General features: G+C 48.5%; 6 protein-coding genes across 6 annotated transcripts; 4 read left to right on the top strand and 2 right to left on the bottom strand.

Moving 5' to 3' along the window:
* Window positions 1-1,927: 1,927 nt before the first annotated feature.
* Window positions 1,928-2,956, bottom strand: CI109_105103 (60S ribosomal protein uL29; the record flags this gene model as incomplete). The annotated part of the gene is made up of 5 exons (XM_032005446.1): window positions 1,928-1,947; window positions 2,019-2,138; window positions 2,255-2,346; window positions 2,663-2,767; window positions 2,910-2,956. The coding sequence occupies 5 exons, from the start codon at window positions 2,954-2,956 to the stop codon at window positions 1,928-1,930; spliced, it is 384 nt and encodes a 127-aa protein (XP_031860165.1).
* Window positions 2,957-3,623: 667 nt separating this feature from the next.
* On the top strand, window positions 3,624-5,570 carry CI109_105102 (UV excision repair protein Rad23; the record flags this gene model as incomplete). Its single annotated transcript, XM_032005447.1, has 13 exons — window positions 3,624-3,659; window positions 3,727-3,759; window positions 3,819-3,891; window positions 3,970-4,049; window positions 4,122-4,308; window positions 4,365-4,492; window positions 4,552-4,602; window positions 4,664-4,678; window positions 4,731-4,847; window positions 4,907-4,922; window positions 4,984-5,117; window positions 5,180-5,389; window positions 5,457-5,570. The coding sequence occupies 13 exons, from the start codon at window positions 3,624-3,626 to the stop codon at window positions 5,568-5,570; spliced, it is 1,194 nt and encodes a 397-aa protein (XP_031860166.1).
* Window positions 5,571-6,223: 653 nt separating this feature from the next.
* On the top strand, window positions 6,224-7,505 carry CI109_105101 (uncharacterized protein; the record flags this gene model as incomplete). Its single annotated transcript, XM_032005448.1, has 2 exons — window positions 6,224-6,627; window positions 6,926-7,505. The coding sequence occupies 2 exons, from the start codon at window positions 6,224-6,226 to the stop codon at window positions 7,503-7,505; spliced, it is 984 nt and encodes a 327-aa protein (XP_031860167.1).
* Window positions 7,506-7,988: 483 nt separating this feature from the next.
* Window positions 7,989-9,890, bottom strand: CI109_105100 (phosphoglycerate dehydrogenase; the record flags this gene model as incomplete). Its single annotated transcript, XM_032005449.2, has 4 exons — window positions 7,989-9,032; window positions 9,089-9,211; window positions 9,270-9,585; window positions 9,820-9,890. The coding sequence occupies 4 exons, from the start codon at window positions 9,888-9,890 to the stop codon at window positions 7,989-7,991; spliced, it is 1,554 nt and encodes a 517-aa protein (XP_031860168.2).
* A 526-nt stretch (window positions 9,891-10,416) lies between these two features.
* CI109_105099 (uncharacterized protein) lies at window positions 10,417-12,282 on the top strand (the record flags this gene model as incomplete). The annotated part of the gene is made up of 5 exons (XM_032005450.1): window positions 10,417-10,784; window positions 10,843-11,380; window positions 11,443-11,766; window positions 11,835-12,015; window positions 12,104-12,282. The coding sequence occupies 5 exons, from the start codon at window positions 10,417-10,419 to the stop codon at window positions 12,280-12,282; spliced, it is 1,590 nt and encodes a 529-aa protein (XP_031860169.1).
* Window positions 12,283-12,929: 647 nt separating this feature from the next.
* Window positions 12,930-17,092, top strand: CI109_105098 (uncharacterized protein; the record flags this gene model as incomplete). Its single annotated transcript, XM_032005451.2, has 21 exons — window positions 12,930-12,978; window positions 13,038-13,087; window positions 13,165-13,200; window positions 13,266-13,748; window positions 13,811-13,940; window positions 14,010-14,084; window positions 14,141-14,437; window positions 14,490-14,551; window positions 14,612-14,719; window positions 14,776-14,868; window positions 14,933-15,193; window positions 15,254-15,425; window positions 15,496-15,559; window positions 15,615-15,670; window positions 15,730-15,825; window positions 15,890-16,122; window positions 16,173-16,264; window positions 16,335-16,516; window positions 16,596-16,663; window positions 16,733-16,772; window positions 16,833-17,092. 21 exons carry the CDS (start codon window positions 12,930-12,932, stop codon window positions 17,090-17,092), a joined length of 2,907 nt encoding a protein of 968 aa, XP_031860170.2.
* Window positions 17,093-23,484: the final 6,392 nt, after the last annotated feature.

Genomic DNA, 23,484 nt, shown 5'->3' with positions numbered 1-23,484 from the left:
AAGGGGTCGGGGAACAAAGGTATGGACGGTCTGGTATCCACTTACCGAGCAGGTGATTAGGATGTTGAAAGGAAGTCGAACAAGCAAACAAACGCGTTGTTATTCGGTGGGGATCGCAGATAGGTTGTACTTGTAAAATCAAGCACGAAGATTAGAGATGAAAGAAAGAGTGTGAGTTGGTAGTGATGTTGTGAAGGAAGATTGTTTTCGGTAAAAGAGTAGAGAGTAAAGAAAGTGATAGATAGTACGTTGAGGTAGGCTGTGCAAGAAAGCAAAGTCAAGGAGTGGTGGAAGCAAGGTAAGAAAGAAACAACCGAACGGGGCTTTTGTAAAGGGGGGGAAGAAGGGAGGGTGGGTGTGTCATCGCGCGCGTTACTCGTTGTAAAGTCAGAAATAGTCCGTTTGGTCAAGTCAATCCAGGGTAAAAGGGGGGATGAGGGATACGAACGAACCGTGCTTGCATTGACATATTGACATATTGACTTGTCTCTGCGAGGGCTGTGCCGAGACTTTTCGCCTGGTCAAATGTCCAATAATAAACTGCCACAAACCCAGGTATGGAATTTACCCTGAAGTAACAGAACTACGACTACTACTACTCAACTACGACGGACGATACTCAGCTTCGTAATACCGTAAGTCAGGAAGTCAAAACAACTGCGCGTGGGGGAATTCAGAGCACTCACACACCGCACAGATCCGCACCTTGTTGTCATCCGACTTCTAATCCTGGCTACAGCAAATGCCGGCAGAGTTCACTTTGGACGATCTTCTCTGATTCTATGTCCCCGGCTGGTGGAGAGTACCATACCATGATTGCATGCATTCCGCTCACCTTCCCGTGCTTCACATTCGCCCCGCAAAGAGCAGACGCAGTGTGTTGCTACGGGAATCAAACCCGCGAATCGGAAACGGAAAGGAACCATCTTTCTCCCCGTTTTGATGGCGGAAATAAACCCCCCAGATCCACTGCATATCCTGACATGACGGGCTAGATTATTCCAAGCGAGAGGGAATAGGTCAAGGCTATACAATCATAATATCTTTAGATCGTCTTAACACAGTAGGTGGCCCCGTCACGTTTCATGCTTGCTACTCCCTTAACGACGTCGACTGCGATCGACGCGCTTGTCTGTGTACATAAGTATAGCCTGACGTGACCATGAGAATAGACGAAGATTAGGCTTGCTAGCTCCGTTGTGGGACTGGGCGCCGCTAGGTTACATAATCAATGATGTCCAAAGTGGAGCGAAGGGGACATAACATTAGGCATGTGCAGTGCTCGTAATGACATCCAAATACTACGGGTGACCTTGGAGGAGCGTGGTTCTTCATATCAATTAGGCTTTATGCAAACCCTTGTGATTCGCGGACCAAAATCAGTCAAAGGTGATACTGTAACAGCATTCCTGGGAGCCGTTTCTTGAGAGGTTCCAGTATATGAAGAGCCCTGAGTAGTCAAGGGTGGCCGATTGACAAGCCAACAAGGTGAAAGCTGTCTGTTTGTTTGACGATCTCCAAACCCTGTATGGCATGGTGTTATGTCCTGACTGTTGAGTGCAACCCCACCAAGCTGTGGTTTTGACTGTCCAGAACGCAGAGAGCCGACTTGAGCTTGAAGGCAGCCTAAGACAATCACACTTGAATCCGCTGTTCACGTCCGACAACGGCAAAGAGAACAAACGACCCAGTCCACCGTCCACAGTGAACCGCGACGTACGACCCAGTCCCACCGGCCACACAGATGGGCACGCCCATAAAGTCCCCCGCCACCAGACTTCCCAGCTCTCAAGACAACGCAGCCAACTTCGAACATTCAACCAACGCGCTGCACTAAACATTCAACACACACAGAATCCCTCATCATAATCATGGTACACTCATGCATCTCCACCCTGTGAGCCTACAGGACTAAAGATCTCCCTCCTTATGCCTTCAAAGCGTACTCTGCGGAAGTAAACCACCAGATATCAGCATGGTGTTCATAATGAACCGAATTTAAAATCGAGGTCACTCACTCCTCTGGGGGAAGTGGATCTGCTTCTTGTGCTGCTTCTCGGTGATGGCGTGAGACTCCTTGTGGGTCAAACGTCGTCGGATAGCTCGGGTCTTCTTGTATCGGAGGTCAAGGGGGAGGTCTGTGTGTCGAAATGAGTTGATGTTGATTTGTGATAAATTGATAGAAGGAACGAGGAGGAAAGCAATACGTCAGCAGTCTGATCATTTAGTGCACAGGGAAAAACAGCCAACGCACACTTGGACTTCTTGTAGAACTCTCGGAGGTTGTCCCTCTGCTTGTGGTTGATGACGGTGAGGACTCGGGCGATGGACTTTCGGACGGTGTTGCTGAAGGGGGATTGAGTAGCGTCAGCATTGCCCCCTGGTCAACTTTATTTCTTCCGCAATTGCCTCCTCTGCCTATGACCACCAACAATCCGTTTCAGGTCATGAGTCACACGAATGACATCCAGCCTCCCGAGACTGGACATCACCCCGTGCTCAGTCATTCCCGTGTACGACCCTCCTATTCCGTCGTCCTATGCGTACTGCTGGCTCTTTCCTCCACAGCCCTTCTCAAATCGATGTATCCCTCCCAATGCTCCATTCCTTCAGACCTCCCAACACGACAGAACTTCCGGTAAAAGGTTGATTGGACACCCACATCTTGGTCAACTTGCTGGCGGAACCACCGGCGATCTTCTGGACCCTCAAAGAAGCAAGCTCGGTCTTGAGCTCGTTGAGTTGAGTCAAGAGGTCAGTCTTGCTCCTGCAAACACGCAAACATCAGCAATCGTCCCTTTCGTATCCTCTTCCATATCCGTGATTCCCTTCCCCAGGTATCTTCTCTCCTCTTCTATTCGCTTCGCTTTGCATTGTGTGTGATATAGTTGGGATGGTGTGAAACGCACTTGGACTGGAGCTCGAAGGCTCGGATCTTCGATGAAGAGGAAGCCATTTTTCTGTTAAAGCAAACAAAGCAAGACGTTAGGTTCGAGTACTGTTGAGCGTAGATGTGGTGTCGAGGGGTGGACGTACAAAGATTTTTGGGAAAAAAGAGCTTGATGGTTGTAGAAGGAAGACCTTTTGCAAAAGTGCGAATTCGATGAAAGCTTGAACTGACGGCCAGTGACAGTGAGTGAGTGAGTGTACAGTGTACAGTGTGGCCAGAGGGTAGGTACAGAGGGGGAGCAGACGAGAGCTTAGCCAGGGTACCATACACACACACCACAGAGCAAAGCGGTTGGCTTGGTGCAAGTGCAAGTCTGCAAGTCTGCTCCAAAGCGAGGAACAAGAAGGAGCGTGAGTGTGGCACTTGAGAACACCCGTCGGTGATAAGTAAAGTCCGACAGTCTCGACTTCAAAACACCTTGGCTCGGAGCCCTGAGAGTCCACGTGCGCTGGCTATTATTTGATCCCGCTTGATACTCCAACTCCCGCCACTCGTCGTATGACGGAAGGGAAGGTAACGAGTAAGGGCCTCGCGTCGTCGGTGTGTTCACAGGTCCACTTCGATCATTACCGATAATCAGCAACTGAGCAACTCGATTGACCACTGTTTCTATTTGCCTTGTTTCTTTTCCTTCTCACCCCACTCGATCACTAGTATATAAGACATAATCAAAATGGTCAAGATCACCTTCAAGACCGTGCAGAACAAGGTATGTGCGGTCGACAATGAATCACAGCGTCCTGGCCACTTACTGACCGCTCCCTGTGTCATTGTAGCTTTTCACAGTTGACGCCGAGACTTCGGAGACTGTATGTATCAATCGAACTTCGTTTTGTCTGTGGGTAGTGCTAACCCAAGTGGAATGTAGGTTGGCGATTTGAAGAAGAAGATCCAGGAGACACAGACCTTCCCAGCTGAGAACCAAAAGCTCATCTACTCTGGTGAGTTGTATCGCGAACCTGAACTGTGCGATCAGAAGATACAATTAGCTGACTAGCCTCTGTTATTTGCGCATTCAGGAAAGATCCTCAATGATGCTGCTACTGTCGAATCTCTCAAGATCAAGGAGAAAGACTTCCTCGTCGTAATGGTGTCAAAGGTAGGTAAAGCAAATCTCGTTCAACTTTAGCCTCGAAGCACGGTGTGGGCTGATTGTCATTCCCTTCGCTAGCCCAAAGCTGCTCCCGCTGCTGCCGCATCAACTTCCACCCCCTCTGCTGCTCCTGCTGAGACTCCCGCCGCTCCTGCTCCCGCTGCAGCTGAGCCCGCCCCTGCAGCTCCTGCTGTGACAGAAACCCCTGCCGCTGCTCCCGCTGCCGAGTCTACCGCCGTTGAGTCTGGCTTAGGAGGTTCTTTCGGTGAGTTGTGAATTCCCTCCGTTGGTATCTACCAGTATTGACGACCTACGCTGTAGTGACCGGACCCGCACTTCAACAGGCTATCGAGGGAATGGTGGAGATGGGTTTCGAGCGAGATTTGGTCGTTAGAGCTTTGAGGGCCAGCTTCAACAACCCTGACAGAGCTGTGGAGTACTTGATGAGCGTATGTTCAGCTACACTTTCCAGATTCTTGTTGAAGAGACAAACTAATAGCCTGTATAGGGTAACATCCCACAAGTCGAAGGTTTGGGTCAACCGGCTGCTCCTCCTGCTGTAAGTTCACATCTATACCTCGATAGATATCAAATTCGCTGATCATACAACGTCGTATTAGGCTGCTGCTCCAGCTGTAAGCTATTCGTTGTGACGTAGGCCTGTGCAGCTGCTGATGGTGAACGTAGGCTGCTCCTGCTCCCGCTGCTGCCCCTGCTTCCACTCCTGCTCCAGCTCAACCTGCTGCCCCTTCAGCGCCCGCTCCTCAAACATCTGCCCCTGGTAGCGCCGAGAACTTGTTTGCTGTGAGTGTGATGTCGTCGTCTGCAAGGGGAAGATATCTGACTTCTTGGTTCGCATACAGGCCGCCGAAGCTGCTAGTAAGCTATAGCTCGCCCACGGAACATGGGTCAGTCTGCTAACGAATATATAAACGAACAGTGCAACGAGATCGAGGCGTTCCTGCCGGTGCTGGACCTGGTTTAGGAGGTCCCCCTGGTGCTGGTGCTGGTGGACCCGGTGCTGGTGGATTGGGAGGTCTCGCCGGTGCCCCTCAACTTCAACAACTCCGAGAAGTGAGCTACTCCACCACGTACCACCTTGACGACATAGCTGACATGTCGCATCGCGCTCCTAGTTGGTCCAACAAAATCCTGCTCTCATTCAACCTCTTCTTCAGCAGATCGCCGCGTCAAATCCTCAGCTCGCTCAACTGATCAACCAGAACCCTCAAGCGCTGTACGAGCTCCTCGGTGCTGGTGGTGAAGGAGACGACGATGATGATTTCGGTGGACCTCAGGTCATGCAGGTCAACCTCACTCAAGAGGAGGCCGCAGCGGTTGAGAGGGTGAGTGTTGTCGAGACTGTCGTAGCGGAGCGTTGGCTTGTGCTGACTCTTGGTTCTGTGATCCTAGCTTGAAGCTCTCGGCTTCGATCGACAGATGGTTCTCCAGGCGTACATGCTGTGCGATAAGAACGAGGAGATGGCTGCCAACTTTTTGTTTGAGAACACCGAGGACGATCAATGAGCGAGCACGGCATGAGGATCAGTAATACAGGAGAAAAGGAAGATGAAGAAGCGATATATGAATATATATGACATGGCGAGAAATTGGTCGACTTAATGTATCATGATGATTCACGTTTAGGACAGGGACGATCCACAAGACATGGAATGTCGCAGATTCGAAAGGGAGTGCTGCGTGCGCTGATCCTTCAACTGGATTGGCAAACTCAACTTACAGAGCTGTGAGGAGGAAACCGCATAGACCAATCTTTTGTCCTGAACGCAGACGAATAGAATCAGAGGTACAGCGACTGGACACGACCGGGCCGTACGATCATAATGGCGACGATTGTCATACTCTCCGAGGACACGTTGTAAGAATGACATTACCACGTGGTCGAATCAACTCATCACCTGGTCTAACTTAACGCTTCGTTGACTGAACGTATAACGTATATAAACGTCCTCCACTCTGACAAGATATGATACTTTCCCCTATCATCGTACAAGTAAAGTATCGCAACTCGACAACACAGCTCAGACATCGCGCGGATATCCTCGCCACACGCAACTAACTACCCATCACCAACGCCAACGTAACGCATAGCCGAACCCGTCAGTGAACCAATTGGTCCCCTTCTTTCCACACTAAATCAACTTGATCTCTCGCTCGTTATGGCACCGACACCTTCTCGTCGATCACGTCCCTCTCTCCCTCCTTCAACACATGACGAAATATCCCTTCTTACTTTACCAGAAGTACGAGCCCGCTTAGCGCGTAACAACGCTCTATTAACGTCCGCACTCTTCGTTTCTCCTCCCAGCAATAGCAACAGTACCAATGGAGCTGGACCATCTTCTGATCCTGTAAGGGACAAATTGATCATTGCCAGAGAAGCGCTCTTGGCAAGAGAGAAAGAGCTGGTACGGGAGGAAGAAGAACATGTTCAAGAGGATAGAAAGGTGGAGGGGGATATACAGCAGAGGAGAGGATCGGAAGGTATGAGATCGGGTAAGAGGAGGGTGATAGAGAGTATAAAGCAAGGTGAAGGAATGTTGGCAAAGAATGGTTTGATATTGTGAGTGTGGGGCAGGTCCCGTCGTTTTGTCATTGCTGTCCTCCCTCCCTCCCTCCCTCCCTCCCTTGCTCGCTGGTGTGCTGGCACGCTTGCGTCTCACTGTTCACGACACGACATTGGGGGGGCGGGGCTGGGCAATCGCCTCGTAGTCTACTCTGGCCGTGTCCATGCAGGATGACTGCGCGGGTACTGCACCGCACTGCACTGTTTCGTCAACTACTTATCAGACAGACTATTGCTACACTTCGGGCACCCTATGCAGTCGAACCGAAGCTGACCATGTTTCTCCAACGCACAGACCAATCGACCAAACGCTCCATCTATCCGAGAGAGATTATCAAAACGCCACCACCCTCGCCCTCTCCCACTTATCGCTCGACCAAACTCGATCATTATCACCAAAACCGAGACTCGGTCGTCCTCTTGCCGGATCATCGAATCGCGCACCTCGCTTTGTCGGTCAGGTGGGAGAAGATGATGATGAGATCTCAAGAGCGGAAAGAATGGCGAGATTGAATGCTTTTATGTCATACAAAGGGACTGGATCAGAAGATGAAGAGGAGGACGACTACGACGACGACGAAGACGAAGACGAAGAGGAAGAGGAAGAGGATGGTGCTCTTGATCTTGAGGATGGACCAAGTGGCAATGGTGGAGGAAGAGGGAAAAGTGCAAAAGGGAGAATAACGGACGAGAATCATTTCCCGTTGGGAGGGAACGCAGAAGGTGGATACGATGGGAATGGTATGCCGAGAAGGAACGAAGATGTACTAGGTGAACAGGTGGATGAGTATGGTGAAGACGATGAAGTTTTCGCAGAGGGGAATGACGATTATGATAATGGTGGGGCGGATATGTCTTCAGGACAAGGTAGATAGCATAGCGCGAGGATTGGGATCGGGTGGAGATCATGATGTATTGCATGTATACTTGCATAGCACTGGAGTGCTCGGCACCAACCATTATTGTGAGACGCACCATTGACCTGCAGGAAAATACGTCGTGAGATATTTACAAGGCTAGACACTCGGCTAATCACATCATCCTTGACATGTTTTAACACACGCGCACACTGACGCCCACACTCATTCGTCAGTCGGGTAGAGAATATGGTCCAGGTCGCCTTGTCATTGAGTCCTCGACCCCGCACAATGTATAGATATGCATCAGGATGAACTGATAATGACAAATAGATATGATTACTTATTGAATACGACTGAATTTACACCAGAATGCTGTTGAACTTCTTTCCTTTTTCTTGCTCTGCTCCCTCCATCAATTGACCAAACGACATTGCTTTAATCTGGATTATCGAATCAATCAGCAACGCACTCTACAGTTGTCGTGTTAGCACAAAGAGATCACTCACAAAGCAATCTCGTGAGGATGTTAGCCCTCGTGTTCTTGATAGCGTTGTAGATGCCCACAACCTCTTCTTCTCCCACACCGCTGATATCAGCCATAAGATAGGCGATCTCTCCCTTGGAGTCCGAGTACTGCTTCTCGATATTGTGATCTGCCAAGATATTGTTGATGACCTTCAACACACCGGGCTCATTTCTGTGGACGTGACAAACTCGGATATGTCTTTCGTCAGCCGTGGTGATGGCTCGAAGGTCGACTTCCGGGAAGTTGACAGCTCCGAGAGAAGTACCGTAGTTAAGATATCTGGCCAAAGCAGTTGAAACCTCGGAACCAATAGCTCGTTGGGCTTCCTCGGTAGATCCACCGATGTGAGGGGTGAGGATGAGGTTAGAGACGTTTCGGAGTCGAGGGATGAAATCGCCGAGAGTCTCGTTGAATCCAGGTCCGTTGGCTCCAGGTTCCTTGGGGAACACATCGACGGCTGCACCGGCAAGATGCTTGGACTCGAGCGCTGTGGCAAGAGCAGGGAGATCGACGACTCGTCCACGAGCGTTGTTGATGAAGAACGATCCGACCTTCATCTGAGCAAATTGGGCCTCACCCATCATACCGATCGTATCAGGAATCTCGGGGACGTGAAGGGTGACAAAGTCTGCTCGAGAAAGCAAGTCGCTGAGGTTCTCAACTTGTCGAGCAGTACCAAGAGGCATGATGGGGATGACGTCGTAGTAGATGACGGTCATACCGAACGCTTCGGCCAACACGGACAATTGAGAACCGATATGACCGTAACCGACGATACCGAGTGTCTTTCCTCGCACTTCCCAACAGTTCTTGGAAAGCTTGTTCCAGATACCGGCTCGCATCTCGTGCGTTCGGTCAACGTATTGTCGAGAAAGAGCAATGATCTCGGAGATGACCAGCTCGGCAACGGATCGAGAGTTGGCGTAGGGGGAGTTGAAAACGGCAATACCACGTTTGGCAGCGTAGTCCAAATCGACTTGGTTGGTACCGATACAGAAACAACCGATGACTCGGAGCTATGCCGATTGTCAGCTATGCTGTATAGAGTCAGGCTTCCTAGCAAACAACTCACTTGAGGGTTGGCGTCGATGACCTTTTGAGTGATCTTGGTCTTCGACCTGATACCGATGGCGTGGTAGTTTGGCAGTTTGGAGATGAGCTCTTCTTCAGAGTACGCTTTGGTAACGTGTTCTACCTGTGTCCCAGGTCAGAAATCTCCCTTTCTCTGACAACCAGTCATGCAGCAGACTTACCTCGTACCCCTGGTTCTTCAAGAACTGTGCCGCATCGAGGTTGATGTTCTCCAAAAGCAAGATCTTCGTCTTACCCTGTCTCTTCTCCTGATCCTCCGGTTCTTCAGCCAACGTATAATTGGGAGGCAAGAACGCTGTCAATTGTCGAGCAATACCGTGGAAAGCGGAGCCGATCGAGCCGGTACGCAAGGGACCGGCAGATGGGGAGGTGGAGAAGCCGGTGGAGAAGGTCCGGGGGGAGGTGCCAGCAGCTCCGGGTGACTGGGCTCCGAAGGAAGACTGAGGGACGCCACGGGTGTTGGCGGGGATTGGAATACTACGACAGCGGACAACGTCAGTAGATGTACATAAGGGTCCACGATCATCAGATTGTAGATATCAGATTGACGACGAGTCTCGAAGCTCGACAATTAACATCGGGCATACGAATTCGCCGAGCCGTGAAACACGTTCGTGCGAGATCGAACGCCTTCAATCCCACGGTCGACGAAGGAGTGTATGCACTTTTTCAAGCAGGAGCGAGGTATCGTCATAATTTAGAAGCACTCACGAGCTGGGAGGCTCAGAAGCAGACACTGAAGCTGTTCTTTGACGAGCAGGTACAGGAATTGCAGCAGACATTGTGATTGTGATCGGCGCGTCGGCGAAGGGTGTTTTGAGAAAAGCAGAAGTGTTATCCAGCTAGAACTGTGAGTGCTGCTAGTATTCTCTGGTGAGTGTGATGGTTGGTGGGGTAGTCGGAGCAAGGACAAGGGAGTAAGTTGATCTAGTCTGTCCTCTTTTATGTCTAACAGAAGTGATGAGATGTTACTGAGCATGACTCGACTTTTGACTTTTGAGACAGGGTGAATTCGGAAATCTAGAGCATCATCGCAATCACGACACCGATCACACTGACGGTCACACGTGGGAATCACATGGCATCATTGATTGGGCTTACATTTACTTCATTTTATCCCGAGTTGTCACTGGTCGAGCAGATTTCTGGGTGGAGGCCATTCTTCTCTGTCATTTTGATGAAATCAACCAGTAAACAGGAGAGAACATGAGCGATAGGTAGAGCAATATATAATCACCACCCGACTCATAGACACGACCGATCTACGCAAAAGACGCACACATTGCCCTCTCAAACCTCTCATCCACCATGGATTTCCTTCCCCTTCGAACCCTCCCTTCCGCTCCTCGTCAACAATCAACGACCACCCCTCATTCTCGTCATTTCCACTCATTCCGACATCCCCTTTTCATCAAACACCCTTCATCTATCACCCACATTCACTTCTGTCCCACAAGACCACATCGATATGCCGTCACCACCTCTACTCGAGTTTTTATATATGCTCCGAAAACGGGCAAGGTCGTCAAGACCATAACGAGGTTCAAGGACACGGCCAGAGGGGGAGAGTTTAGACGTGATGGAAAGCTGGTAGTGGCAGGTGGAGATGATGGTATAGTCCAAGTGTTTGATGTGAACAGTCGAGCGGTGTTGAGAACTATGAAAGAGCATAATCAGTGAGTCTGCCTTATTGTACACGCTCATTGTGAATATAACGCTGACAGCTTGATGTAGACCCGTTCGAGTGACACATTTCTCTCCTCATCTTCCACAGGTGCTATCCGCATCGGACGACACGACCGTCAAGCTCTGGGACCTTTCGACTCAAGAATGTCTCACGACCCTCACTTCTCACAGCGACTATGTCCGATCAGCCATCTACCATCCTACCAACCCTTCCCTCGTTCTCTCCTCATCATACGACTCGACGATCCGATTACACGATGTCCGATTACCGTCAGAATCAGCAAACACCATCACGATGAGACATGGTGGCGCGCCCGTGGAGGATATTCTGGCTTTCCCAAGTGGAGACGTGGCTGTCAGTGTTGGCGGACCGATATTACGAGTGTGGGATATGACAATGGCAGGGAGATGTGTGAGGGCGTTGAGTAATCACCAAAAGACAGTGACATGTGTCGCATTTGATGGGACAAAGGGGAGAGTGTTAACAGGTGGTCTGGATACGATGGTCAAGGTGTATGATGTTGAGGAATGGAGAGTGGTTCACACGATGAGATATCCCGCGCCAGTTCTCAGTCTTGCGGTTTCCGTAAGTGTCTATTTTCGTTCTTTCTAACCTGTAGTCTGCTAATGCTAATGCATCGTCGATAGCCCGACGATACTCATATCGCAGCCGGAATGACCGACGGTACCCTCTCTGTCCGACGTCGAGATCCAAAAGCATCAGAACTTCTCGCATCTGGCGAAGATGCCAAATCAACAGCGATCGTCAGAGGAGCATACGAATATTTCGCAGATATGGAGGCGATCTTCGGAACTGGACATTTGAAAGCGAAGAAGAAGGATCTGGCTCCTGTGGTCGGACCAGCGGACGAATTCAGAGTCGAGACTAGACGGCAGAGGAGATTGAGGGATTTCGACAAATTCTTAAAAGGATTCAAGTATTCCGCAGCACTTGACGCTGGCTTGAAAAAGGTATGTTCGATGCTTTCTTGCCGGTAGTAGTGAGATACGAGCTAAATTCCTGATTTTTTCCCGTGCAGTCTGTCAAGCCGACCACCACTTTCGCCTTGATTCAAGAACTCATACATCGTGATGCTTTGCGAATAGCATTGTCAGGACGAGATGATGTGACACTCGAACCGATATTGACATTCTTGGCGAAATATGTTGTCGACCCGAGATTCGGCGAGATGGCATCTGAGGTTGCAGGCGTGATCATTGGTAAGTACCACACAATCTTTCCTCTGTCTTTCGCCTAGTCCGATTACTTTAGAGACAATAGCTGATCGTTTTGCGCATCCCTTGACAGACATATACACTCCTGTTTTGGGACAATCGCCGACGCTCGACGAGATGATTGGCAAGCTGCAAAATCGGATAGAGCGAGAATTGGCGTTCCAAAGAGAATTGATGAAGTTGAGAGGAGCATTGGATATGACTCTGTCTCAGGCGGCGATGAGTAGGGTTGTCGAGCCGGTGCAGGTGTAGGTGTAGGTGTAGGTGTTTGTATTGCATATGCATGGTACTCCATCAACGTTCATACACTCTGCAAACATTGATCTCCGCTACCAATGGACCTGCTGTCCGCGCGACAAGGATCTTTATGATTGTTGACGTTGATGATGCACTGTGAGCAGTCTTTCACGCACTGGAGTAACAGACGAAGCTATTCCACGAGAATATCAGAGAGTTACACTATATTGTATGGTTTGCATCTGTGCAGACAAACTATTGAACAGCACTAACTAACTGCAGGGTGATTCACCTCCACCACGCGGTTGACGCGACTGTTCGCTCGCACACTCCGTTAATCGGGACAAAATGGTAATGTTGAAAGTGTTCCTCTTCCTTCCTCTTGAATCCCCTCGTGCTCTCTCCTTCTCCCGACCTAGCTCTACATCGCTTCCATAGACAAATTGCCTGATCGACACGGCTGAAGGAAGCCTTCGTGCAGGATCACAGCGGGTTAGCCTTTCGAAATTACGTCTATTGATTGACCGAGTCGACCACCTTGCACCCCCTCCTTCTTCTGTACAACAAAACAAGTAACATCCGCTCAAGATGGTTAGTCTTCCTCCATACCAGATCACACCTCCGTGCGAAATCCTGACTGTCACACTGTCACACAGCCACCAATGTACGGTAGCGAGTCGACCTCGGCTCCTAGACCACAGTTCGAGATGGGTGAGCACGGTTCTGTTGTTTCAGTTGGGATGAAAGCTGATCCGAAACTCGCCATGTAGATAGGGAAGGAGAAGATCGGTTCTGCAAGTTCGTGGAGAGGATGCCTCCTGTGAGTATAATCTGCGACTTTTTCTCTGTCGTACATGTGGTCTAGATAGGAAAGAAGAGCTGACACCGTTTGCGCAGAAACTTGATGGCATGGTCCGACTGTTCGATCGAGGCGTAAGCTTTATATTTCCGGATCCTACTGACTGGTACATTAGCTTACTTACATGTTTGTTTCACAGGACTACTACTCTGCTCATGGAGCTGACGCTGTGTTCATCGCCAACGAAGTTTTCAAGACCACCAATGTGCTCAAATATCTCGGTTCTTCTTCCGCTTCGAATGCCGCTTCTTCGTCTTCTTCATCGACTTCTCGTGGTCTTCCCTCCGTCACCATCTCCACCTCGTTGACCAAAGCTTTCCTCCGTGACGCACTCACGACGAAACAGATGCGTATCGAGATCTACGTAGCTGAAGAACGTGCTCCAGGCAGGAAAGATAATACTCGATGGATATTGGCCAAGACTGCAAGTCCGGGGAATACGATACAGCTAGAAGATCTGCTCTTCAATGATAGGGATCAAACCACGGATATCGTCAGTATGGCGATCAAGATACAGGCGAAAGAGGGAGGAAGGACGGTCGGAGTCGCGTTTGTGGATATACAGGAAAAGTTGATTGGTGTTACGGAATTTGTGGAAAGTGAGAATTTTGGAAACACTGAGGTGAGTTGACACGCAGTGCTGTATACAAGCTATGGCTGACCCTTCATCGTTCTCTGTGCCAGTCTCTCATTATTCAGCTCGGTATCAAGGAATGTGTATTACAAGCGGACGACAAGAAAGCGGACCACGAATTGACAAAGCTAAGAACGCTTGTCGAAAGATGCGGTGTGGTCGTGACGGAGAGAAAGTCTGGTAAGTCACAGTCGCTCACCGAGCATCTCTCTTTACTTTGCTTTACTCAACTGATCTGCGATGCTGCAGTTGACTTTCAAACGCGGAACGTTGAGCAAGATCTCAATCGATTGTTGGACCAAAATCATTCTGGCGCTGCGTTGCGTGAGTTGCGTGTTCCCCGTACATCGTACGATGTGCTGGCTGATGATCCTGCCCAGCTGAATTTGACCTCAAGCAAGCGATGGGTGCCCTTTCCGCTCTACTCTCCTTCATGAACCTGCTCGGCGATCAAAGTCTTCACGGCCAATTCCGTCTTCATCACCACGACCTATCGCAATACATGAAGCTGGACGCTTCGGCTCTGAAGGCTTTGAACCTCATGCCTAGCCCTAACGATCAGGGAGGGAACAAGAACATGAGCTTGTACGGTTTGTTGAACAGGTGCAAAACGAGTCAGGGACAGCGATTGCTGGGAAGATGGTTGAAACAGCCTTTGATCAACCTGCACGAGATTGGTGAGTTTGCCCAAAACATACAAACACGTGAGACAGACTGACCTTGGTGTAGTACAACGACAGACAATGGTGGAAGTTTTTGTTGACGATGATCACACCCGAAAAGTGCTCCAGGTGAGTCGGCTCCACCGATGATGGTCGTGTCTGTCGCTAAAGCACAATCGTCACATGCAGGAACAATACCTTAAACTGATGCCCGACTTCCACCGGATATCCAAGAAGTTTCATCGTCGCCAGGCAGGACTCGAGGATGTAGTGCGGGCCTACCAAGCTGTTCAGCTTGTAAGCTCTGGAGGGCGTCGAACGAACACGATCATGACTGACTCAATCTGGCGCAGTTACCTGGTCTGATCGAAAAACTGGAGAACATACAGCCCAGAGACCCTTCTGCCAAACTCCTAATTCAGGAGATGTACCTTAAGCCACTTGGCGTTAGTGATGCTTTTTGTACGAGGATCACAGAGCAGTGGCTGACGCACGATACGCTTGGTTCAGGAACACCTTCAATACCTCGAACCTTACACCCAAATGGTGGAAGAGACGATTGACCTTGACGAGCTCTCACGACATAACTATGTGCTTCGCCCTGAATTTGACGCCAACCTGCAGAACATCCGTTTGGACCTGCTTAGGACTCGAGACCTACTCGACGACGAACATGACGCTGTCGCCGATGCTTTGAAGTTGGACAAGGAGAAGAAGCTCCATCTGGAAAACCACCAGGTTTACAAATATTCTTTCAGGATCACTAAAGCTGTGAGTAGTTCACTTAGCTGAAACATTGGATGCCTTGTTCATGAATGTGATTCGTTATAGGAAGCCGGCTTGATCAGGAACAAGAAGGAATATATCGATCTGGCTACGCAGAAGTCGGGGACGATCTTCCAGACGAAGACACTGAGATCTTTGAGCGATGAATATTTCCAGCTCCAAGAGAGGTACGAAAAGCAGCAGAGGGAACTGGTAAGAAGCGTAGTAGATATCGCCGGTGAGTGTCTGCTTTGATCTGTAGTCTTACTTGAATACAAAGAGAGACTGACTGCTTGACCCGTCGTCAGCGACCTATACTATCGTGCTGGAGTTACTGGACAACCTGATCGCCTCGATAGACGTGACAGTCAGGTGAGGGCCATTGATGTGCGGTGAAGGTTAGGTCATGCTAACGAAGGGGTAACAGTATGGCACACGTGTCGGATGCTGCAGAATATGTCAAACCAAAGCTTAGCGAGAAGGGTGAGTAGTCATTGCCTTAACATGAGCAATGTTTTGGTTGACCAACCCGTGATATACAGGAACTGGAGATGTGATTGTGAAAGCTGCTCGACACCCTTGTTTGGAAGCACAGCCCGATATCAATTTCATCAAGAACGACCATGAGATGCGCAAGGGTGAGTACCCGAGTCTGGGGATCACCCATCACATCACAAGCTGATTGCCGTTTCATCATTTCAGGCCAATCGGAATTCATCGTCCTTACTGGACCTAATATGGGTGGTAAATCGACGTACATCCGACAGATAGGTGTCATCGCCCTCATGGCTCAAGTGGGATGTTTCGTGCCCGCCGATGAGGCGCAACTGCCCATCTTCGATTGCATCCTTGCCAGAGTCGGTGCGGGCGACAGTCAATTGAAGGGTGTGTCGACGTTCATGGCGGAGATGTTGGAAACGGCGACTATCATCAAGGTGAGTCGACTTGAACAGTGATGGAGAACCTGCTAATCGTATGCTCATAGTCCGCTACGAAAGACTCGTTGATCATCATTGACGAGCTTGGACGAGGTACATCGACGTATGACGGATTTGGTCTAGCCTGGGCCATCTCAGAGTAAGTCATCTTGACGCATGTCCGGTAGTCCCAGATGTGACGTTGTAGATGTTTCTGACCCGTATCACAGACACATAGCTGAGAAGATCCGAGCGTTCTGTCTGTTCGCGACCCACTTTCACGAACTCACGACTCTTGATCAGACGAATTCGCACGTCAAAAACCTGCATGTCAGTGCGAATGTAACGAATGGAGAGAAGGGTGGCGGGAGATCAGACAGAGAGATAACGTTGTTGTACAAGGTGGAAGAAGGTGAGCGTTGGGTTCTTTGTTCGCTAAGGGACATCCTGCGAGAGAGTTGACGGCTGATCTTGCTACTTTCCGCTTGTAGGTATATGTGACCAAAGTTTCGGTATCCACGTTGCGGAACTTGCAAACTTCCCAGAGAGTGTGGTTAAGGTGAGTTCGAATACGACACACATCGTCAATCGTAGTGATCGACAGTTGATGTGTGATCCCTTCTTGTAGGTCGCCAAACGAAAAGCCGAAGAACTGGAAGATTTCGGTGGTAAGAATCAAGGTCGGCTTTGTCTCAATCACGATGCTAACATTATATCTTGTCTTGTAGATGGTTCAGCCGATGGAATCCTTTCCAAGTGCTCCAAGTCCGAGACGGAACAAGGAACCGCGTTGATCAACCAATTCCTTACCGAATGGAAGACACGTGTTTCCACTGCAGGTAACGGTGAAGCCACGAACGGGGACGGGGATGTGGCGATGGAATTGAGCGAAGAGGATATGGTGAATGAGTTGAAGAAGGTTGCAGAGGAGTACAGGGAGAGGTTTGAGGGTAACGAGTGGGTGAAAGGGGTAATGAGTAGCCTTTAACGTACTCACATACCAGTGAAATGCATACCAATTGTAGCTTACCTGCAGATAATTTTGACGATAGGGCAAGGTAGCAAATTTTACATATTTCGTTCTAAGGTGTTCTGCGTTTCAGCGCAAGGCTCGAGGTGGGGCGCAATAGCAGTATCCCATCCAAATGTGATCACTGAATGGTCAAAATCCGACCTACCGAGTCTGAAACACGTTTCACCATAGAGAGTCCTTTTTCGTGTTCGTGATCAAAAGATGCGAATCGAACGACATTCGGTGACTTCATCGAGCTGAACGATGTTTCGTCCCTCCGAGCGCCGTGTCGCTAGTATGCCCATGGTCCAGTCATGTGTTGTACATCGGCCATCACCAGGACTCGACATTATGTTTCAGCATACCTCGAGGTGATCAAAAGAGCGTATTGTGCAGAACCCTACACATATCTATTGAATGCAAAAATACATCCTTCTGGACACAGGACAGGGCCTTGGTTCTCATTGTGAGGCCCGTTGCAGTCAGAAAGACACCGAATGGGCCAATGAAAACAAGTTCTTTCTCAACTAAACCTTAGTTTCACATCAACACCGACGACCATTCCCATTCCTATACCCAATACCAGCGATTTTAACAATCGATATCTCGCCAGTTCAAGACATTAACGCGCTTATATCACTGCTCACCGCACCGAAATGTCCGCCACTAGCACTGGCCTCACGAACAACATGACTGATACCCTTCCTCGTCGACCAATGCGAGTTCTCATGTGCAGTTCTGCAGATCTGAAACTGGTGGATCTTTCGTTCCAACCCCTGCCTGTCTCAGAGGACACACCATCTCAAATCCGACGGTGGAGAATCTCAACTACGGCAGACAAATCACATCTTCGTCACGCCAAGATGTTGACCAATCATGTTGCGCATGTGAATGGTGACAGGGTGTTTCTTCGCTTTGATAACGAACCCTCTGCACGCAATCTCAGATGGCGAGACAATGTGATTCGGTTCTTGGATGTTACAATCCCTAAGCTCTCACAGTACAAGCAGCGGTGGGAGCAAAGCTTGAGGCAAGCAAACGTTGAGGGAGATGCTCAAGACGCCGAATTTGATTTCCCGGACCGTGAAATCACTGATCCAAACTTGCAAGCACGAGCATACTTTGATGTCGAGAATCCAGAAACCCGCACACGTAATCTGGGCAATGGCATTCGTGTGACGGGAGAGCTTGAATCGGTGCCTTGTATTGTGGAGTTCACAGGGCATCATCGTCACTATCTTGCTTATTGCGCGCTGGACCATGAGCGAGACTTGTGGTGTCAACATTCAGGAGATGACAGTCGATCCGGATTCAGACGACCCATCATTTCTGGTCCATTCAGTATTGATTGTCAGGTATGTAGTATGCGAGCTTTCAGCGGAGACTACACTTTCCCCCTTAGACTCAGGATGTCCGGGGACCAATTGGATTTGGCGGACCAAACTGGCAACCTGAACGTTCGCTACCGTCCTGCTCTCTACACACAAGTGACCCGCCCATCTGCCTCAGACAACTGTCACAATGTGATGGTTTGCCTGGACAAGTATGTCACTCCAAGCCTATCCTATGCGGTGACTTATTTCAAGCCCATGGAGAGTCCCCATCAGGGAGATGATCTAGGAGGAGATCAAGAAGAACCAGAGAGTCCTACAACATCAAAGGTAACATTATTGGCATTGCAAAGCAGGCAGAACAAGGACAGCCAGAGCATGGGTGTGGAGAAGTCCATGTGGAGATACACAAGGAGATCCATACAGTGTCACTGATTTTAAACCCCAAAATGCTGGAATCTCTTGAGCTATTTCATATCATACAGTCTTTGGTAGTCCTCATTAGCTTCTCATTGCCCCCTCCTCAACCCACATCAGTAGACTGTCAGTCAATCTGACCAATGATTTTTGGTGAATATTTGGCCATTTCACCACCCTGTGCCATAATGCAAGCTACTCTGTCATGAATGGCATTTACCAAGATGACCATTCTCAGGAACATATTAACATGATAACATATCCCTCCCCTTGCTCAATCTCAGGTAATATGATGTGTTGTAGTCTGAGAGCTCCAATGTCTGTGAGGAATCCATGATATGTCTTTGTCATGGCGTAACACTCCACCGTACGTCCCATAGAGGACCCTGCGTGGTACAAGCAAGTTTTGACAGACAAGGGCAATAACTGTTTGATTCTCGTTTGATCGTGTTCTTGCTGTTGCTTCATTCACAGTTTGTATACATCTGGATCGAGTGGGGATAGAAGAGATTTATGCGTGCATCCCCCATGATGCTGTCAAGGTCCTATACTACTATCTATCTATACTCCAACTAATCATTCAAACTAAGGGGTGGGGTTTAATACGGTTGAGGTGTTAGTGACCATCTATAAACACAACAGTGATGCTCCTGAGAAAGTGGACCAAAGGTCAGCATGGAGTATACCAAAGTGCTGTTGTCATTGTCGGTAAAGGTCTCAGGGATTGTCGCAGCAAAACCAATGGTTTTCCTCCCGAGTGTCACGACCCAGTACAACTGAACAAACAACTTATGTCATGACAACTCAACTTGGCCTCCGAATAGTTCGACTCATCATCCGTCGGGAACTAGTTCGAAGTCGGTATACATGAGCACAGGACTCATACATAGTTATTCCTGTGACAAATGTATATTCCTCTGTCTAGCTCACTACTATCATACAAGTGCAGTGTTTTGCTAGTCCACCCCAAGTCTCATACACTCGGTACTCAACTCGTACAATTCGGTGTAAGACTTTGTCCTATTCGTATTCCGTGTTCCCCGCTAAGGCTCGTCAACGGACCCGCCCCTGACACCGAGGCACAACCGGCCCTTTTTCTCAACAGAGCTTCCCAGAGCATCTTGTAATAACACATTGCCCAGCCAATGACCAGCTATGTTATCCGAGCACTGCATCACAATGGTCACAATAATCAGGATCTTGCTGAACCTCCCGAACCGCCTATTCTATGCCTGAAAATCTCAGTCCTGGTTGTTGTCATTCATGACACATCTGTTGACTTTTGTCCTGGCTATTAATGTGACCCAATGAGGCCTCCGTCAATGTCCGCTTGCTACCCACAACATAGCAGGAAGGAGATTGCAAGACAATTCACATTGATATTAGTCTGCACATCTGCATGCGGAAAAACACAAAATCACACCAAAATGTTTGCCATTGACCTTGAACTATTCAAAAACAACTCTTATCTCAAATACCCACTCCGCTCCCTCACATGTATTCTGATATCAGAACCAATGAAACGTTCCCTCCTCTTGTGTGACTGTATCGCTACCTATCATATCCACTTGTGAAAATAGCTCTGGTTGCGGATTGTAATACTGAATGTCATCAATCCGTGTTTGGCTTCGTTTCAACCTTGATTCCAGCTCTTTGATATCCTGAATAATTTTTTGTCGATTCCCAGTTTTGTGCCGTGAGTGTCTGCTTGAGATGCGGTCTGTGGGTCGATTCTTGTTAGTCACCTATGCCATGCTTTGTAGCCCAACGAAACAGTCTGAAAGCTCACTTTTGAGTTTTGTCAAGGAAGGCAAAGCTTCTTTTGGTGCATCATCCGGCCGCTCGGAGCGACTCCAAGCCCTTCTGATTGGGTCAAGATTTTCCATGGACACCCACTTGTGCAGACCCGTAAAATCACTGTCCTCAATCTTGACTGTCAACCACTTAATGGAGTTTCCTGCTGAACCAGATCCTTCTTCCTCCCAATTTCCACCCAATGAATGGATTGTTCTGAGGTTTTCATCTAATTGAGCTTGTAGACTGTCTCTGTGTGCTGACAGTGTCTTTGTTGTCTCCCTTGATTTTTGAGCAGTTACCCGTCCTACAAGCAAGGGAAAGTTTGTTAGGTTCTGCCAATTCCAACAGCAAATGCAGGGAGCATCTTAATCTAAGAAGAAGACCATCTTACTTGCAGGAGTTTTACTTCTGCTTTGGTCCACCTTCCCTCTGTCTTCCATATATGTTTCACGTGAAGAAGAACCAGGGGATACTGTCTCATCATAGGCACTGCTTGCTATGCTGGTCTGTGGTTGAACCAAATAGTTAGCCATTCACTTTGCACACATATTAAATCAACTCAAATGGAAGATTACCTGGGATGCCAAATAAGGCAGAATAGGACGCAAAGGTTGACTTGACATTATGTGGAGTGATACCTAGAATACTTGTGTCTTGAAAAGAAATAACTGAAATGGACTGTAATGGGAAAAGAGTGATTGTGTGACAAGGAAAAGAAACAGATCAGAATTAGCATAGCTCAAATGGGGTTTTTATGCTGTGCAGGGCTGCTGGACACCCATAAATGTGAATGATTCTGATAGACTGGGATAGACTAGGCCTTCCTTGACAAAAAGGACTGCTCAGATGAAACGTATACCCTGCTGTTATATGCCATCCTAACATTGGAGGTGTATTTCACTGCCAAGCAGTGCCACACTGACCTCACATCTGAGGTGTATTCTAGCCTGTCCTTTCTTCTCTCTTCACCTTGAAAATGGTTTGATATACACTAGTGTTCCCTTCACAATGAACATGGTGCAAAATTATGCTACACAATGGGCTGTCAGGAATGTTCCCCCAAACCGGAAGATGACCATGACTATAACCAAACCAGATGGCACAAACTTTGTGGATGTTTGTGGGGTTAAGAGTAAAATAAGTATTATTGTCACGACCCAGTACAACAGTACAACTGACTTATTGTCATGATGGTCACTGCCACATACGTCATGTAAACTATAAGATCCCGACGCACTCACCGCTCTACTCGCTATTCTCATCGGACTCGTAGAATTTCATTCAACAAACCCATCTGTTATTCGGTCTAATTCGACAAACTCGCCGAGTTGTAGAATATCGCGCAACATAGATGGACCAATGGATGGATGGATATATAGGAGAATGGCTATTCTCATCTTTGTACTCTTTTCCTTAGTGATTTCCCAATTGAAAGTCATACACCGTTGTAGCACTCCACCGTAGGTCTCTTAGCAGGCCAAGCGTGGTACCACCGAGATTCGACGGAGAAGGGCTAACCGTCCGGTTCTCGTTCAACCGCTCTTGCATTATTACTTCGTTGAGATTCGTTTGCGTCTAAGTCGAGAAAGGGTAGCGTGTCGTACTCGTACATGTCTCATAGTGCTGTAGAATTATGTGTGTACTATTATCTAACTACGGTCTAACTAACTAAATAACTACGGAAAGGGGAAAGGAAGTATGTGGATTAAATGCTAACTTCCGCCGACCCCAAGGCGTTCCTTCTGAGGAAGCCCAGTCAGAGGTCAGCGGAACTACTGTCGAGAGTGTACTAGGTTGTCGATCGAAGTTACTATAAGGCGTATTAGAACATCCTCCTTTATTCCTCTCATAGAAGCTATCTTATCCCTCAACGAAGCTTCGCCGAGCCTCCGTCAACTCTCATCTTAAATATTCACGTGACTCAGCGGAGTCTCCGTCGATGTCCGCTCCTATCCTCGACGGACCTTGTTGTACCACAACGTGACATGGTGTGAAGTATTTGCTGAAATCCTCATGTATTGTGAACTGTGCTGATTCAGAGTGGAATGTGATGGGAAAGGGGCACTGCATGACAAATTAGGGAAACAGATTAGGATTGTGGATTCAAGTTGGAGTTGTTCATATGCCCCTAAAAGTGATAAACTACAGTCAAACCGGGCTTCTTCATTGCAATTGCTACAGACATGAAACACATGCTTTGCTGTTGGAAGCCCACCTGGCCTTCAAGAATTCTTGTGCTGGTAATGAGTGCCCCACTGCCCTTCCATTCAGGCTTCTTACATCCTCCACCTCTCAGGCTTTGTCTTATACTACTCATTCACCCACAATGAACAAGGTGCAATAGAATGCTACACGGTGAGCCAACTCAAATCTGGACTGAGTATGAGACTACACCTACAAGACGCTGGCAAGTGTACATTGACATGGATTGTTGCCCTTGCAGCCTTCAGTCATGACAGTCTGCTACACTCATCTAGTGAACAGCCTAATCTCGACACTCTGGCTACTACTCCCAATATTCTCATCAAATTTGTGGAGCAGCATTCAACCAGTCAATCCCTTGGTTAAACCTGAAGAACTGGCTAAGCTAGTGGGATGTCCATGCCCAAAAAAAAAGATTTTGGCTGATATGGGTGGAAGTGTGGAGTCATAGAGAATGGCCATCCTCATGTTCTTGCTCTTTTGCTTGGTCATCTCCTTGTTGAAGATCATACCCTGTACTTTTGCTATCAATCTTGACAACATCACTTACTTGAAGGAAGTCCAAGGCCACAATACTGATCTAATGTTGGTCTCCTAGGATTCTTGTTGTCCTCATAATTT

This window comes from Kwoniella shandongensis, chromosome 9 (assembly GCF_008629635.2).
Source record: "Kwoniella shandongensis chromosome 9, complete sequence".
NCBI lineage: Eukaryota > Fungi > Basidiomycota > Tremellomycetes > Tremellales > Cryptococcaceae > Kwoniella > Kwoniella shandongensis.
The sequence above is the reverse complement of the archived record's forward strand: the minus strand, read 5'-3'. Positions and strand labels throughout refer to the sequence as shown.